Source organism: Cucurbita moschata, unplaced genomic scaffold (assembly GCF_002738365.1).
Source record: "Cucurbita moschata cultivar Rifu unplaced genomic scaffold, Cmos_1.0 Cmo_Scf00043, whole genome shotgun sequence".
NCBI classification, from domain to species: Eukaryota; Viridiplantae; Streptophyta; class Magnoliopsida; order Cucurbitales; family Cucurbitaceae; genus Cucurbita; species Cucurbita moschata.
Genome location: NW_019268559.1, coordinates 328,288 through 345,913, shown reverse-complemented (window position 1 = coordinate 345,913; position 17,626 = coordinate 328,288). Strand labels below are relative to the sequence as shown.

Below are 17,626 nucleotides of genomic sequence, written 5' to 3'. Positions count from 1 at the left end.
AAAATCTAATTATTAAAACAACCATGGAACTCTAGTAACTGAAGCAGCATGTTTATGAAATGGGTCCAACTTCATTATAAAAATCTCTCTATTGACTCATAAATATAATATCCTAATTTGTATCTTGTGGGAAGGGGGCTGTTTTACATCTCTGCTTAAATCTATCTTTGTACTGAAAAATCTGATTTATAAGATGGATGGATGCCATTTCTGACAAAAATGCATTTCTTGGTTGTATTTTGACTGTTCTTCTATGATCGCATTCTTAGGAAAATTGATGAGAAAGATCTATCGGGACCGAGACACTTGCTTGGATTACATAGGAATGAATAACGTTTCACCACGTGGACCTTTTCATCCAACCTTCTTACAGATTTTCCTTGCAATCTAGTATTGAGTAATATTATGATTATTAGAAGAATATAAATATTTTAAAAACAAATAGCAATATTAATTTATTTTCTTATAGTGCAAGTATTAGGGTAAAATTACCGTGAATTTAGTTCAATTTGGCTGGAGAAACAGTGGCATATGCAGGTATTCATTAGATTCTGGTAAGGGCGGCAAAAATTTATTGGCCAACTGCAAGAAAAGGAAAAGGTCCTGTTTTGATTTGTTCTGTATTTTGTTTGGGTGAGGTTTCCTGAAAGTTGAAGCAGACAGCAGAGTCTGAGCTCTAATTGACAATTAAATCTGCACTACCATTTTGTACCATTCCATTTGTTTTAGATTTAGAAATAGGATGAATAACATTCCTTTTTCAGCAACAAAACAGCTGAGCTCAAAGCCCAAAAAAAAACGTAAAAGAAGCTCCAATATCGCCTTCAAATTTAGTTGTAGAAATGGGAAGTGGAAGGCATTTGTTTGATATAAAATTGAACCAAAACCAAGACTGGGTTTTGAAGGGAAGTGTTAGGGGTACCATGTGGTACGGAATAGCAGAAGACAAGCCAGAAACCTTGCTTTTTTAGTCTCTACCAAGTTTAAAAGAATGGTAGTTTTGGAGAAAATGGCGCAAGAATAATTGCTTTGCTTATCTTCCTCCAGACATGAGCATGTGACCCACCTCGCAAATAATGGAGCCAATCCCATCTCTGGCACACCCAAAACCTGCCTCTTCCATACCAATTCTCAATTCCATAAAACAAATAGCTCTGTGAGAGAGAAAAACAAACAGTGAAACAAAACTCTGCATTTCAGTTACATTACTCATTACATTTCTGGAAATTTGTATTTCCTGCGTGCGTTTCAATTGTGTCAGATTTTTTTTGGCTCTTCGACGAAGAAGATATGGCAACAAAGCAATTATCATATCAACCCTTTTCCTATCTGTTGCCAACAACAACAACCCATGTTCTGATTTCTCCTTTGTTTTCTTGAGAGAGAGCCCTTTTCCAGTGCTCCTTCCTTGGTTTTCTTGTGGGGGTTTGTTCTTTTTCTTCTCTGTTTAATTTAGTTTCTGTATCCTGTTGAGACCCCTTTTTCCTTCTCAGTTCTTGTTGCTCAGATCTGCCACTTATCTGAGGTTGTTGGTAAGAGATAATGGCTGATTCCATTTTCCATGAAGCATTTGCTGTTGGGTTTCTTTGGCTTTCTCTTTCAGATGCGCCCATTAGTCTAGTTAAGGTAACTACAATGTTCTTGTATAGCTGAGAATGTCTTTTCTTCAAGCGTGGCGCATTCATTTACGTAATGGGTTTTGATGGGTTTAGGACTCTCTTGTTTGTTCATGAGTGTTGGTTGAAAACATAGTTGATATTTTCTTTTTTCTTTTGTTATTAAAGAGCATACAAGACAAGATTTTGTTTATTGGGGAAGATGGGGAAGTTCTTGATTCTGTCACTACTCCTGATGATAATTTCTGGATGTGTACAAACTGGAGAATCCAACTCCAAGTCCATTTTCATCGACTGTGGCTCAACTTCAAATGAAACTGTTGATGGTCGGAAATGGATTGGCGACCTGAGTTCTGAAGGGAAAGGGAACTTTTCTGTGGGCAGTCTTGGTGCTAATATCAATGCCTCCACAGCCACTCTAAACGGCGATTCAGTCTTTGAGCCGCTGTATAAAACTGCTCGGCTTTTTACTGATTCCCTAAACTATACCTTCAAAGGCGTTTGGGGTAATCATTTTGTTCGGCTCCATTTCTGCCCCTTCCCTTTTGAAAACCTGAATGTGAACGAGTCCTCATTTTCTGTCTCAGCAAATGGTCTTAGACTGGTTTCGGAGTTGAATGTTCCCAATGAGATTGCATATAAGAATTTGGAATTTCAGCGGTCTGGGATCAATTCAAGTTGGTTCTCTTTGATTAAAGAGTTCATTATTGTTGTCAATTCAGAGGCATTTGTTCTTGAGTTCTCCCCGTCTGGTGGATCATTTGGGTTCATTAATGCTATTGAAATCGTCCCCCTGGTGGATGAGCTCTTTGCAGGTTCGATTAATAAGGTGGGTGGAAATGCTGTTAGCTTGAATGTGAGTGAAAGGGGATCTGAAACTATGTACAGATTGAATGTTGGAGGTCCGGAGATCAAGCCCGCTCAAGATTCAAATGGTTGGAGAATGTGGGAAGTGGACTCGAGTTATATGATTACAGCAGATGCTGGGTTTGAGATACATAACAGTTCTAATATAACCTATGCTTCCATGAATGACTCCATTGTAGCTCCACTCCCTGTGTACGAAACAGCCAGGACGATGTCCGAGACCGAAGTGCTGGAGAAAAGGTTCAACATGTCGTGGAAATTCGAAGTTCATCCCGGGTTCGAGTATTTGATTAGACTGCATTTCTGTGAGCTGTTGTATGAGAAGGCAAGACAGAGGGTTTTCAAGATTTACATAAACAACAGGACTGCATTTGAGAATTTTGATGTGTTTGATAGAGCAGGGGGAATAAACAAAGCATATCATGTGGATTTTCTTGAACCAATATCATCCAAAATCAACACCCTTTGGATTCAATTAGGCCCTGATGCAGCTGCAGGTGCTGCAGGAACAGATGCTCTCTTGAATGGGCTGGAAATCTTTAAGCTGAGTCAAAATGGGAATCTTGCGTACATTGACAGGTTTAATGCCTTAGAGGAATCAATGGGAAATTCGAAATCTCTAACTCTTTGGATAGGCGTTGGAGCAGGTTTAGCCTCTGTTGTTTTGCTTGCTGTTATTACCGTTCTCATCATCTATTTCTGCAGATTCCGGAGAGAGGATTTTACTAAGAAGAGCTGTTCTAGGTGGAGAGCAGGATCCAGCCGTGGGGCCACTGTCTCCAACACTTATGCCAGAGGATCCTTGGGGGGAGGCAGTGTATTTGGGTCCATGCCAACCATCAGAGTTGGTAAATGGTTTACATTAGCTGAAATTCTTGCAGCGACCGATAAATTTGATGAAGCTCTGCTGATTGGAGTTGGGGGTTTTGGTAAGGTCTACAGAGGGGAGATTGATGATGGTACTCTTGTGGCTATCAAGAGAGCCAACCCACAGTCACAGCAGGGACTTACCGAGTTCGAGACCGAAATCGAAATGCTTTCTAAACTTAGGCATCGGCATTTGGTCTCGATGATTGGGTTTTGCGATGAGCAGAAGGAAATGATCTTGGTTTATGAGTACATGGGGAATGGAACCTTAAGAAGCCATCTCTTTGGGAGTGATCTCCCACCTTTGACATGGAAGCAGCGATTGGAAGTGTGCATTGGAGCAGCCAGGGGACTCCATTACCTTCACACAGGAGCTGAGAGAGGAATAATCCACAGAGATGTGAAGACAACCAACATACTCTTGGATGAGAACTTTGTGGCAAAAATGTCTGACTTCGGTCTTTCAAAAACAGGGCCTGCTTTGGATCATACCCATGTTAGTACTGCAGTAAAGGGCAGCTTTGGGTACCTGGATCCGGAGTATTTTAGGCGGCAGCAGCTGAGTGAAAAATCTGATGTCTATTCTTTTGGTGTGGTATTGTTAGAAGTTGTTTGTGCTCGAGCTGTTATAAACCCAACCTTGCCTAAGGATCAGATAAATCTTGCGGAATGGGCAATGAAATGGCAACGCAAGAAGTTGCTGCACACCATCATCGATCCGCGTCTCAACGACAAATATTGCCCCGAGTCTCTGAAAACATTTGGCGAGATAGCAGAAAAATGCCTTGCTGATGAAGGGAAGATTCGTCCAACAATGGGGGAAGTTTTATGGCACCTAGAATATGCTTTGCAACTCCATGATGCTTGGATCCGCACCAATGAAGCAGAAAGTTCTTGCAGGGTAGAGTCGGAAGGAGCGCAGGGTGACGAACAGATCGGCGAGAGCTCCAACTTGAAAGCTTCAACCCCAACTGATCAGGCATGCTAGTAGATTTGCTTACATTACAAGTAAGGCCAACTGCCCATATTCAATTAAATATATTTATTTATTGTTCATATTCTTTTGAAGTTGTCTTCCATTATAGCATTATGAATCTTAGATTTTCCTGTTGCCTTTTAGCTCTTTACTGATGGCTGCGTTATTGTGTTGATTATACATGTTAGGCTTCTCTGCTTGCAGCTCTTTATAAACATCTTTCAGATTCTGCTCAGTTTCCTCCAAATATCATTTGTTTGTGTGGTTTGGTATCATTTGTTTTGTTGAGTCTGCTATCATCTGGAAGAAAGCCCATTTCTCTGATGCAATCATAGGCCTCCTAGTTTGACATCACCTTCATTTTCACTACACATACAAAAGTAGATTCCTATGCCTTTGTACAACAAATCCGCTTTGGCTCTCAACGACCTCCTTCTCCTTCTCTAGTTTTGATAGACTGTAATCGGTTTTGCCGAGCCATTCCTGCATAACACCGAATATGCTTGTGGTTGTCGACGTACCGTCCTTTGGTTACGATATAGTAACGAAGACACAACAACTTGGATCTCTATTGATCTCTTTTCAGAAACCTTCAAAAGAAAAAGGATAGACAGCAGAAGATCCGCTCAAAATCAGATAGAATTGGATGAAGCTGAGAAAAATAATCATTTCATAAATTGAAGAATCTCACGTATACTAGTATTGAGACAAATTCTGAAAATGAATACAATAAGGAATCAACCTTCATAGGCAAACTGAAAACAAGACAACACAGCTACCAAACGAGACCATAACAATACAACTAGAATATGAAGATCAGTACAGAACACACCCAGAATCAAACCCTGATACTCTCTAAAACCTGGCCTGAATGTTGCTTATAATAGCGGGATCAGTTTGGAAGGCCTTTGCAAGGATATCAGTGGAGATGTCCGGCTTTGATCCAAAAACTGCATTTGCAATGGTAACAACACCTGGGTTTTGGCTGCTCAAAGCTGCAAGGGCAACTGCAGGGCCATACCCGGTGTTCTGTTGGAAGTGAATTAGACCCACAGGGAACACGAACACGTCGCCCTTGTTCAACGTCTTGGTTATGAGACGGTTTTCCGTGTTGGAGGTGATGAAGCCAACAAGGAGCGTGCCTTCAAGGACTGTCAAGATTTCAGAGGCGCGGGGGTGCGTGTGGGGAGCGTTGATGCCCCATGGGGCGAAGTCAATGCGAGCAAGAGAGATGCCAAGAGTGTTGAGCCCTGGGATTTGGGCAACATTGACAGGAGTTACTTGAGAGCCGACGGGGTTGGTTATGGCGGCTGCTACATTCAATCCACTCCAGAAGAAGTCTTTGGCTTCTACAAGTTTGGGATCCTTGCAAACTAGGCCATTCACTTTCACTATATATCACAAACAAACAAAGCATCAGCGTTAAATCCCAATAAACAGCAACAAATCCATAAGTAATTATATAAAACACACAAACTAGAAGGTTGATATATACGTATACTTACAAGGATTGTTTGGATCTGCAACACAAAAATCTTGAAGTGGGCTGGGATCGGATGCCAAAGCAAGGGAACAAGTTATAGCAAGGAATGTGAGGAACAAAATTCGAGTGGCCATTGATGAAAAAATCTTGAGAAATAGTTGGTATTGTTCTTTTAGGAGACGAAGTGGATATGCTTTGCGTTGAGTTGTGGTGGATGGATTTATAAGAACCCCAAGGAGGTGGCCTGGTCTTATACATGATTAAAAAAGCCTTGGTTGATTGAAGGGCGGCTGGACAACATTTCGTAGCTTAAAACGTTACCCATTCATAGGTTTGAACGAGTATAAAATTGGGTTGATGACTGGCCAACCAAAGAGTTTCACATTTGTATGATTCATGGTTGATATCAAGACTTAGTTCAACACAGACTTGGTATTGAGAGTACATTAAATATGAATGGTTAAACACTTCAACCAAATTATAATAATCACAACAGTCTTCACTTTGTTTTCTGTCATTCTTATACGAAAGCTATTTTTTAGGACTTATTTATTAATAATTTTGAACATTTATTTGATATTTTCATGCACATATTTATTGAATTTGTCAAAATAAGTGATATTGAGAAAAATACTTTCACTCCCCACACATATTGTCTGCTTCGGCTCGTTACGTGTCACCATCAGTCTCACAATTTTAAAGCGAGTCTATTAGGGAGAGGTTTCCATACTCTTAAAAGAAATGTTTCATTCCCCTCTCCAACCGATGTGGGATCTAACAATCCACCCTCTATGGGACCCAGTGTCATCGCTGACACATCACTTGATAACAACTCAATCCCGCCACTAATAGATATTATTCGTTTTGGCCTATTACGTATCGTTGTCTGCCTTACGGTTTTAAAACGCGTCTCTCGGGAGATGTTTCCATACCCTTATAAGGAATGGTTCGTTCACTTCTCCAACCAGTGAATTTGAGCCGTTACAAATGGTATAAGAGCCAGACATCGAGCGGTGTGTCAGTGAGGACACTGGCCCCCAAAGAGGATGGATTGTGAGATCCCACATCAGTTGGAGAAGGGAACAAAACATTCCTTATAAGGGTGTAAAAACCTCTCCCTTGTAAACGCGTTTTAAAACTTTGAGGGAAAAGCCAAAAAAGACAATATATGCTAGCAGCAGTAGAAGTCATATGAGCTGAGGGAACAACATAGCGCAATCGCTCAAGTAATACAAATCGTAGAGGTAGTGTTGAGAGATGTAGCTCAATCATATCTAGACACCCAAAATGCGTACATTATTGAATTCCCATATGTAGCATCGAAACGTTGCTCCAAGCATCTTGTGCATTATAGTACAACGTCGAGATGTTGCCTTAAGCATCTCAACGTTGTCATGATTATGTACATATCAACTTTTTATTCGAGATTTGGGGTGACTTTTCGAGCCCAAAATCATGGACCATTGATGGGGACGAACGATTTACACAGAAACATCAGTTCTTTCTCTTTCTGTAAACTTTGTTGTTGATTCATTAAACACATAAACCAAACCTTTTAATCTTAGGGTATCCTTTTAGTTTATAGATAGAAGTAAGTAGACGTGGCCAAAATGATTAAGTGAAGCATAATATCATACTTTAATTATTAGATTATACAGACATTGAGTTTAAATAAATAACATTAAATTACATTATACTTTCAAATGAAGAATCTCACATATTATAATATTAAGACAAGTAGCCAAACTGAAAACAAGACAACTAAAACATGAAATCAGAACAGAACACACCCAAAACCAAACCCTGATACTCTCTAAAACTTGGCCTGAATGTTGGCTATAATAGCGGGATCGGTTTGGAAGGCCTTTGCAAGGATATCGGTGGAGATGTCCGGCTTTGATCCAAACACAGCATTTGCAATGGTTACAACACCTGGGTTTTGGCTGCTCAAAGCGGCAAGGGCGACTGCAGGGCCATACCCGATGTTCTGTTGGAAGTGAATTAGGCCCACAGGGAACACGAACACGTCGCCCTTGTTCAACGTCTTGGTTATGAGACGGTTTTCCGGGTTGGAGGTGACGAAGCCAACAAGGAGTGTGCCTTCAAGGACTGTCAAGATTTCAGAGGCGCGAGGGTGCGTGTGGGGAGCGTTGATGCCCCATGGGGCGAAGTCAATGCGGGCGAGAGAGATGCCGAGGGTGTTGAGCCCTGGGATTTGGACAACATTGACAGGCGTTACTTGGGAGCCGACGGGGTTGGTTATTTGGGCTGCTACATTCAGCCCACTCCCGAAGAAGTCCTTGGCTTCCACAAGCTTGGGATCCTTGCAAACTAGGCCGTTCACTTTCACTGTGCCACAATGAAACAAGCATCGTCAATATCGAAATCCAAAAATAGATGCATATATATATTTAGAATGGTTACCAGGACTGTTAGGATCTGCCACACAGAAATCTTGAAGTGGGCTTGGATCGGACGCCCATGCAACAGAACAAGTTATAGCAAGGAGCGTGAGAAACAAAAGTGGGGCGGCCATGATGAGCTGATCTTCACAAGAACTTGGAGATATTGAGGTTAGATATGGTTTAGGTTTGAATTGTGTGGATGAATTAAGGGGATGAAGAAGGTGTATTTATAGATCAGTTGGAGACATTTTAATAATTGAAGGACGGCTGAAGAAAGTTTCGAAGCTGAGCACAGCACGCAAAGAGAAGACTTGGTGGTTAAAGGATGCAGGATTAAGTATATGAATAAAAATGAAACGCAAATTTGACTTAGCTTTCTTCAACTCTCACTTCACACCATAATTGTTTAGTTGGATAATTAATCTTAATTAAGTGGTTGTTAATAACAGAACACAAACTTGACCCAGTTTTGTCCAATTCTTAATACATACTTTCTTCCCTGTCTTTGAAAACAGATACTTTATTCAAACATTTGAGGAACACACAGTTTGGTCGTCCGCAAGAAAAGGGAAAAACATCCAAGGATATTGCATGAGCTAATATGATTATCTCGATTAATAAGAGTCCACATAGTACTTTAGTGATTGGTAGGGCTACAGAGTTACGAGGGATGTGGAAACTATTAAAGAGTCATCCACTAATTTTTTATTACTCTTTACTAGTGAATTTTTCTCGGTCGTCTGGGATCCATATGGGATCCATATTGTATGCAACGTTGAATTGGTAGAAACCCATGAGATATTTTTGTAGTTGGCAGATGTACATAGTGATTTTTGTTTCATATTATACCATCCGGAGACTTTTTAAAGGGTAGCAACCTAATCTTTAATAATCAAGTAGCCTCCATTGGTTAGTACCCACACTTGTATCAAACAAGTAGGGTGTCTTACCCGTGAACTTATTCGAGGAAGAGTAAGGATTCACAAAAGTACATAGCGATGGCCAAGCGCAAGGACCACTCCCTCGATATTATGATAAGTATGATGATGATTACAATTATGATTGCGAGTACTATTTGAGAGTCGCCGACTAATCTCTAATAGTACTACGTCTTGATTGATAGATTTATGAGTTAGGATTAGGATTAGGATGAGTCGTAAGGAATTGGGTTTTGCATGATGATAAGCTTTATATCTAATTTTTGGAGAACTTATGAGTTAAACGCACGATAAAAGTATGAAACGATGAAGAATATTTGAAACGTGGGTGTTTTATTTAATAATTCTTAGTGGAGAGTAAACCAAGATAGTGAATACCCAAATACAAATGAAACACACCAAAATCCCAAAACCATTGTCCACACACAACACAACATAAATTAGATTTATTAAAAACTAAAGTCCGTGGAATTGAGTTCAGAACTTGGCTTGAATGGCAGCAATGATGTGCGCATGAGTCTGGAATGCCTTTGCCAAAATATCAATTGAGATGGCTGGTTCGGATCCAAACACAGTATCTCCAATGGTGATAACGCCTGGGTTTTGGCTGCTCAGGGCTGCAATCGCCACTGCGTTCTCATACCCAACGTTCTGCTGAAAGTGGACCATACCCTCTGGGAAAACAAACACGTCCCCTTTGTATAGGACCTTGGAGAAGAGGCGGTTTCCGTCTTGGTTGGAGGACACAAACCCTACAAGCAGGGTGCCTTCGAGAAGGGTCAAGATCTCTGTGGCGCGTGGGTGCGTATGGGGTGCGTTGATGCCTTGGGGGACGAAGTCAATGCGTACCATTGAGATTCCTAGAGTGTTGAGTCCATGTAGGTTGTTGACGTTGATTGGTTTCACACCAGAGCCTACGTCCTTCTTTATTTCGGCCGGAGTTTGCAGCCCACTGGCGAAAAAATCGTCTGCATTAACTTGCATGGGATCCTTGCAGACAAATCCATTCACCTTCACTGCACCCATCAAAATCAATAACTTATATTACAAATCCAAGTTCAAACCATATTGCACAAAAAATAATAGAGTAATATATATATGATATGATATTGTTTAATTTGAGCATAAGCTCTCGTGGCCTTGGTTTGGGCTTCCCCAAAAAGCCTTGTATCAATGGAGATAGTATTCCTCACTTAATAATTTTCAACCATATATACCAGGATTTTCTGTATCCGCAACGCAGAAATCTTGTAGAGGACTGGGATCGGATGCAAGAGCAATGGAGGAACAGGCTGCAGCAAAGATGGCTAACGAGAGAAGAATCTTAGAGGCCATATTATTGGAGCTTTCTTCCTCGGGTAACGGCAATGAATGTTGTTGTGAGGAACATACGTTCAGCTGCATGCCTTTTTTATAGCGCAAAGCAGAAGGGTTTGGGTAAGTATGAAAAGGAAAAGGTCCAATTCCAAACATAATCAACGCTTGTTTTCTAAGCTCTTAACACCCAAATCATATAAGAGTAGGACACATGATAAAAAGTCTAGTACTTCCATATTAATATAATACAAGTATAAGTGACGTAGCATTGGTTATTATACTATTTGATAAGTTCACGAGAGCGATGTAATAATCAAGTGGGTTAGTTTTGATTTTGTCAACGTTGAATTTAACAGCCCACCTTGTGATGGGTTTAAATTATTTACATTCTATTTATATTTAATCAACGATGATGCTTCAAACGTCTCACTCAGTTTGGTTAAAGATAAATAAATGTGTTGGTGGTTATTATTAAAATGCTAAGTTGCTTAATTATCACCATATTCAAAGAATAAGATCAATAGGCAATTGTAAACCGACCAATTAAAAAAACATTAGACTTTTCAACGTTCAAATCAATTTAATCTGTATTTTAATCTTACCCACTTAGCGAAATAATCAGTCATTTTATTGCTACCATAAGCAAACTCAATGATTAAGATGGCCTAAAGCTCCTTTACACTGAAAGCAATTGTTGTAGGGAAATTTATCAATATGGCCTAAAGCTTAGCTTGCTGAGAGTAAAAGATTAATGGCCGAGAAAGGTATTCAGATAAGTCATTTGAGTCTTGGAGGTCGAGCACCATGAGTGTTAGTAAGGTTGACCTCGTTCGCATAGCCAAACCGTTGAGGTTAACTCCCACAAGATAATCCAATAGTAGTATGACCGACCCTACGAGAGTCAGCTCATGGTTGAGAAGGCTAAGGTTTGAGTTTGTAGCCACGGTCAGTTAAGGTCTATTTGAGAAATGGTCCAACTAGGATAAGATACGTCCAAAATACTCACACATTGGTTGAAAAACGGAACGAAACATTTTTTTGTAAGGGTGTGGAAATCTCTTTTTAGCGGACACATTTTAAAATCTTGAGGGAAAGTTTGGATGGAAAAACTCAAAGAGGATAACATGTGTTAGTGATAAATTTAGGCGGTTACAAATAGTATTAGAGCCATTTACCAAACGGTGTGAGACACTGGTCGGCATAGGGTTAGACCCTCTCCATAGTAGAGGCATTTTAAAATCGTGAGACTGACAGTGATAGGTAACGAGCTAAAGCAGACAACAACTATTATCAGCTCAGCTGTTGAATTATTCTAATGAAGATACCATTTGTTAATAGCTAAGTAAGAGAATATGGAACTAACCTGTTTTGAAATAATATAATATAACAAATGCATGCACCAACTCATATTATTATTAGATTCTCATTTTTGTTTTGCAATTTGGGTTTTAAGAGCTTAAAAAACAAGCGTTGATTATGTTTGGAATTGGACCTTTTCCTTTTCATACTTACCCAAACCCTTCTGCTTTGCGCTATAAAAAAAAGGCATGCAGCTGAACGTATGTTCCTCACAACAACATTCATTGCCGTTACCCGAGGAAGAAAGCTCCAATAATATGGCCTCTAAGATTCTTCTCTCGTTAGCCCTCTTTGCTGCGGCTTGTTCCTCCATTGCTCTTGCATCTGATCCCAGTCCACTACAAGATTTCTGCGTTGCGGATAAAGAAAATCCTGGTATATATTGTTTTTTATGCAATATGGTTTGAACTTGGATTTGTAATGTAAGCTATTGATTTTGATGGGTGCAGTGAAGGTGAATGGATTTGTCTGCAAGGATCCCATGCACGTTAATGCAAACGATTTCTTCGCCAGTGGGCTGCAAACTCCGGCCGACATAAAGAAGGACGTAGGCTCTGCTGTGAAAACAGTCAACGTCGACAACCTACCCGGACTCAACACTCTGGGAATCTCAATGGTACGCATTGACTTCGTCCCCCAGGGCATCAACCCACCCCATACGCACCCACGTGCCACAGAGATCTTGACCCTTCTCGAGGGCACCCTGCTTGTAGGGTTTGTGTCCTCGAACCAAGACGGAAACCGGCTCTTCTCCAAGGTCCTATACAAAGGGGACGTGTTTGTTTTCCCAGAGGGTATGGTCCACTTTCAGCAGAACGTTGGGTATGAGAACGCAGTGGCGATTGCAGCCCTGAGCAGCCAAAACGCAGGCGTTATCACCATTGCAAATACCGTCTTTGGATCCAAACCAGACATCCCAATTGATATTTTGGCGAAGGCATTCCGGACTCATGCGCACATCATTGCTGCCATTCAAGCCAAGTTCTGAACTTAATTCCACAGACTTTACTTTTTAATAAATCTAATTTTTGTTGTGTGTGTGTGGACAATGGTTTTGGGATTTTGGTGTGTTCCATTTGTATTTGGGTATTCACTATCTCGGATTACTCTTCCCTAAGAATTATTAAATAAAACTGCCAAGTCTTGTGTTAATCCTACGTCTTCACAATTTAATTCTTAGAGGTCATTGTTTCTCTAGATATTAGTAAGTACGTTTGGGAAATTCTTAGAACGTTAGGTTCCCAAGTGAGATGAATTATCATAATCTATCATAATCTCAATCGGCTAAGAGATCCTCTAATAGTTACTACGCACAATATTCTCATATCACCACATATTATAAATAGTGTAGGCACAACCCTCTTATCTATTATTGATACAAATGTGGGTACTAACCAATGTAGGCTATAATCAAGGTAAATAGTGGAAAATACCGTACATGCTTTTCTAAAAATTGCCTACAAAAATACTATAAATAGACATTATTCTGTTAGCGTTGGAAACTTGTTCAGCCGTCCATTCATGATTGAAATGTTTACAAGTGATCTATAAATACAGCTTCTTTATGTTCTTCTCAATTCATCCACACAATTCAAAGCCAAAGCATATCTACCCTGCTTTGGTCTCTCTCCTACTTTTTGTGAAGATCAGCTCATCATGGCCGCCCCACTTTTCTTTCTCACGTTCCTGGCTATAACTTGTTCTGTTGCATGGGCATCCGATCCAACCCCACTTCAAGACTTCTGTGTTGCAGATCTCAACAGTCCTGGTACGCATTCTAAATATATATATATATATGCATATTTGGACATTGATGATGCTTGTTTCATTGTGACACAGTGAAAGTGAATGGCCTAGTTTGCAAGGATCCCAAGCATGTGGAACCCAAAGACTTCTTCGGGAGTGGATTGAGTGTAGCAGCAGACGTAAACAACTCTGCCGGCTCCCAAGCAACTCCCGTCGGTGTTGCCCAAATCCCAGGGCTCAACACTCTCGGCATCTCCCTGGTTCGCTTTGACTTCGCCCCACACGGCATCATCGCTCCCCACACGCACCCTCGCGCCACCGAAATCTTGACGGTCCTCGAAGGCACCGTCCTGGCCGGCTTCGTCACCTCCATCCCGGATAACCGTCTCATAACCAAGACGTTGAACAAGGGCGACGTGTTCGTGTTTCCTGTGGGTCTCATTCACTTCCTACAGAATGTCGGGAAGGGCCATGCAGTCGGCCTTGCAGCTTTGAACAGCCAAAACCCAGGTGTTATTCCCATTGCAAATTCAGTTTTTGGATCACACCCGGACATCCCCACCGATATCCTTGCAAAGGCCTTCCAAACCGATGCCGCTATTATAGCCAACATTCAGGCCAAGTTTTAGACAAGTGTCTGGGTTTGAATTGTGGGGTGTGCTGTGTACTGATCTTCACATATATAGTAATATATATACACGCTTTTATTTACGTGTGTGATATAAAGTTAAAATTTTAAAAATAATAAACAAGTAAAACGTGAGATTTGTCTGAATAATGTATTAAAATGACATTTACTAAACTACCCTCCTTATAATGAATCAATTCACAAGAATAATTCCCATTTTTGGCGTGTGGATTATGTAAATTGGGAACCATTCTTTACTTTCTCTAATAAAAATATAATAAATAATTAGTATTGAGAATAAGAAAAATGGGCCAAGAATTTACAATGAACGTGAAAAAAATGGTAAAAACTGCGGTGAATGAGATGCTTTAATTAAAAGGCATTTTTTATTTTTTTTAATAACGCCTTTTGCAAAAAGTTTTGCTTATATCCAATCATATTCTTTTTATTATTTACTTTGTTTATAAAAAAAGGGTAGGAAGACGTATTTTGTTTATAAAAAAAATTACTTTAGCTTTTCTTTTTTCTTTTTATTATTTATTTTTGTGTGCGTGGAGAATATGTTATTGCCTTATCTTTTTCATATTTTAATACATTTTCACATTTATTGGAATTTGTTAGGTGACCGCTAATCTTCCTCCCCTAATTAAATTCTTCTTTGCAAATAAATAATAAAATATAATACCAAACCATTAATTATTTTCATCTACACATTGTTCTCAAAAAAGCAAAAAATCATTTTTATGCTAGAAGGATAAATAATTATAGGTAGATATGAACTCTCTCGTGTCTATGTCGAGTCATTTTTGGATTCGGTATTGAAGAAATACTATCCTTACAAATTCATTTATAAAGCTAAATGTCCAACTTAATTGGAAATCACAAGTTAGATATATCAAATAAATGAAATTCATTTCAATGTTATAAAATATATAAATATATATAATAAAGAAAGAACAACCGTTTCTTTGGAGGAAATAATTAAGAGGGTTGAGGTGAAGGTGGTGTCGGAGGTGGTTAGGGCCCCAGCCAGATTTCAAGACGTGTTTCAGTTTCACTATTTTTAGTTTTTTTTTTTTAGTTTTTTGCCCTCATTTTATCCGGAAAAACAAACTTACAAGGAATTAAAATAGTTTAAATGACATAAAATGTATGAGTCTTTAACTATAAAAATAAAAATACAGATTTGTATTTAAATACTAAGGGACACATGAAACTAATCCAACTCACACGTAATGGTAATATTAGCAAAATTTAACAAATTTTTTAATGGAAGAAAAAAAAAAACAAATAATTCTGACTGCCCTTTTTGAAGACTCACGCGTTGTCTCCTCCAACTAATCATTCTCTCTATTAAAACACACTCTCTTCCGCCTTCCTTCCTCACTTCTTCTTTTCTAATCCCTTCTGCAACCATGCCTCTCCCATGGAAGAAGACCAAGTCCAATCGAATTTCCCGAATCGTCGCCGATCTCCAACCCCCCTCCCGCTCCGCCTCCCTCGTCGTCGAGACCGGCTTCCCCACCTCCGTCGTCGATCTCTTCGTCAAGAACCGCGATCGACTCAAGAAACACTCTCTCAAGAAGACCAAACATAAGCATTCCATTCTCCATGTCTCTGAACCGCTTCCGCCGCCTCGTTCTTCCTCTCTTCCCCCTGTTCATTCTCCTCCTCCTCCTCCTCTTCCCGTCGATGACACCGTCGTTATCGCCGCCGCTGGACACGGAGTGGATGATCCCGAAGAGAAGTCCAGGGTGGCTGATGTGGATTTCAATGTCGTCGTCGGTGACGGCGGTCGATCCAATGGCGATACGAATGCGAATTTTTCGATTCTTGTTCTGGCGGCGAAGATGTTTCTGGCGGTGGTTCCGGTGTTGAGTACTAAACAACTCGCCCTCGGTGTTACTCTCTCTGCGTTCCTCCTCTTTCTTCTAGAAATTTTAGGGCAATTCGCGGCTCGTTTCTTCGATCCTTCTTCTATCCGAAATCGGTTTTTGTCGACAACCAAGGCAAAGTGCCGCCGAGTCGGATTCATTGATCGAGGAGGAGAAGGAGAAGGAGAAGAAGAAGAAGAAGAAGGAGAAGAAGAAGAAGAAGAAGAAGACGAAGAGTTTCGGGCGATTAACTCTGCCTCCAATAAGGAAATCGAAATGGTGGAATCAAATTGTGACGAGGAAGAATCAGGGTTGCAAGGTGAAGCACTCCGGAATGGGGAAAAGGGAAGGGGTTGTAATTGGGAAGTGGAAGGTGAAAACGAGGAGATGGAGAAGAATCAGAAAAGTAGAAGCTCGAAACTGAAATCGAAAATCATAAAGAAACTGATACCGAAGAAACTGCGGAGTGGGAAGAGTTTGAAAAAGAACAAGAAGGAGAAGAAGAAAAGGAAACAAGAAGGGGGCATCATGATCATGGAAAGCCAACAAGGCATAGAATGGAGCTGTGAGGAAGAAGAACGCGAAGCTTGGGGATTGCACCAAAATTGGGAGCCCGAAGAAGAAGAAGAAGAAGAAGACGAAGAAGAAGAAGAAGAAGAAGAAATAGGATCATCAACAATGGTGAAAGGGGAAGTAGAAGATGAAGAAGAGGATGGAAGGAAGAAGAATGTGGAGTGTAAATTGGTGATAATGATGATTCTGGTGGGGCTTTGCGGGGGCCGATTTGTGGCACTTGTTGTTACAGTTTCAGGCTGTTTCATCTTCAAATTCATGAAATCCGTGTATCAGAAATGGAAATTTGGGTAAAGGGTAGTGCTGTCCGGTAACATAGGATTATTTCTTCCCCCCTTTTTAACTCTCTTTTTCATTCCATTATGTGAGAGTGATGGGTGTATAGTGGGTTACTAACGACGCCATTTTTTAAGAACTAAATTGTGTATTTGTTGACATAAAAACCTTGGTATTTATGAAGTATGTAAAGTGGAGGGTTCTTAGGATTCTGAAAGAAGCCTACAAAAGAAATGAAATAATGGGAATTTGGAGGGTACAAATAAGTGAGTTGAGAGTGTTGGTGTGAGGGGAGACAGAATAAAATTTGATATATGGTTTTTCTGCTGTTATTTGTTTCAAATATCTAAATTACGGATTATTATGCATCCCCTGCTCTAAATTTATTATTAACACTAATGATGATGGTGGGTTCACTCCCCCGAAACCTCATTGTTTGAGCCCTCTTTTTTAGTCTACTTTTTAATGCATACATGGGCCTAAGTTGCCTTTTTATATCATTGCAATATCAAATTCAACAAGAGTAACGTTTTCCTTTTCTTTTTCTTTTTCTTTTTATTTTTATACACCATACATTAAAAGAACTACTATAAATGATATATATATATATCAAAGGTGATTGAGGAATCATAAGTTACACCATGTTACGAGAGGACCGTCATGATTTGGAGGAGATGTTAAGCATCATCACCCCCATACTT

The 17,626-nt window shown here is 40.0% G+C and overlaps 7 protein-coding genes across 7 annotated transcripts; 4 read left to right on the top strand and 3 right to left on the bottom strand.

Annotated features, from left to right (window-relative positions):
* The first annotated feature begins 696 nt into the window (after positions 1–696).
* On the top strand, positions 697–4,601 carry LOC111433736 (probable receptor-like protein kinase At1g30570). Its single transcript, XM_023070912.1, has 2 exons — positions 697–1,626; positions 1,785–4,601. The coding sequence occupies exon 2, from the start codon at positions 1,819–1,821 to the stop codon at positions 4,336–4,338; it is 2,520 nt and encodes an 839-aa protein (XP_022926680.1). The 5' UTR covers positions 697–1,626; positions 1,785–1,818; the 3' UTR covers positions 4,339–4,601.
* Positions 4,602–4,968: 367 nt separating this feature from the next.
* Positions 4,969–6,032, bottom strand: LOC111433741 (putative germin-like protein 2-1). The gene is made up of 2 exons (XM_023070916.1): positions 5,832–6,032; positions 4,969–5,717 (listed from the first exon to the last, which is right to left on the bottom strand). The coding sequence occupies exons 1-2, from the start codon at positions 5,941–5,943 to the stop codon at positions 5,182–5,184; spliced, it is 648 nt and encodes a 215-aa protein (XP_022926684.1). The 5' UTR covers positions 5,944–6,032; the 3' UTR covers positions 4,969–5,181.
* Positions 6,033–7,475: 1,443 nt separating this feature from the next.
* On the bottom strand, positions 7,476–8,400 carry LOC111433740 (putative germin-like protein 2-1). Its single transcript, XM_023070915.1, has 2 exons — positions 8,234–8,400; positions 7,476–8,158 (listed from the first exon to the last, which is right to left on the bottom strand). The coding sequence occupies exons 1-2, from the start codon at positions 8,343–8,345 to the stop codon at positions 7,623–7,625; spliced, it is 648 nt and encodes a 215-aa protein (XP_022926683.1). The 5' UTR covers positions 8,346–8,400; the 3' UTR covers positions 7,476–7,622.
* Positions 8,401–9,466: 1,066 nt separating this feature from the next.
* On the bottom strand, positions 9,467–10,552 carry LOC111433737 (germin-like protein subfamily 1 member 7). Its single transcript, XM_023070913.1, has 2 exons — positions 10,370–10,552; positions 9,467–10,168 (listed from the first exon to the last, which is right to left on the bottom strand). Exons 1-2 carry the CDS (start codon positions 10,485–10,487, stop codon positions 9,630–9,632), a joined length of 657 nt encoding a protein of 218 aa, XP_022926681.1. The 5' UTR covers positions 10,488–10,552; the 3' UTR covers positions 9,467–9,629.
* Positions 10,553–12,044: 1,492 nt separating this feature from the next.
* Positions 12,045–12,980, top strand: LOC111433738 (germin-like protein subfamily 1 member 7). The gene is made up of 2 exons (XM_023070914.1): positions 12,045–12,203; positions 12,278–12,980. Exons 1-2 carry the CDS (start codon positions 12,086–12,088, stop codon positions 12,814–12,816), a joined length of 657 nt encoding a protein of 218 aa, XP_022926682.1. The 5' UTR covers positions 12,045–12,085; the 3' UTR covers positions 12,817–12,980.
* A 461-nt stretch (positions 12,981–13,441) lies between these two features.
* Positions 13,442–14,269, top strand: LOC111433742 (putative germin-like protein 2-1). The gene is made up of 2 exons (XM_023070917.1): positions 13,442–13,596; positions 13,668–14,269. Exons 1-2 carry the CDS (start codon positions 13,485–13,487, stop codon positions 14,201–14,203), a joined length of 648 nt encoding a protein of 215 aa, XP_022926685.1. The 5' UTR covers positions 13,442–13,484; the 3' UTR covers positions 14,204–14,269.
* Positions 14,270–15,513: 1,244 nt separating this feature from the next.
* LOC111433512 lies at positions 15,514–17,293 on the top strand. Its single transcript, XM_023070558.1, has one exon. The coding sequence runs from the start codon at positions 15,618–15,620 to the stop codon at positions 16,941–16,943; it is 1,326 nt and encodes a 441-aa protein (XP_022926326.1). The 5' UTR covers positions 15,514–15,617; the 3' UTR covers positions 16,944–17,293.
* Positions 17,294–17,626: the final 333 nt, after the last annotated feature.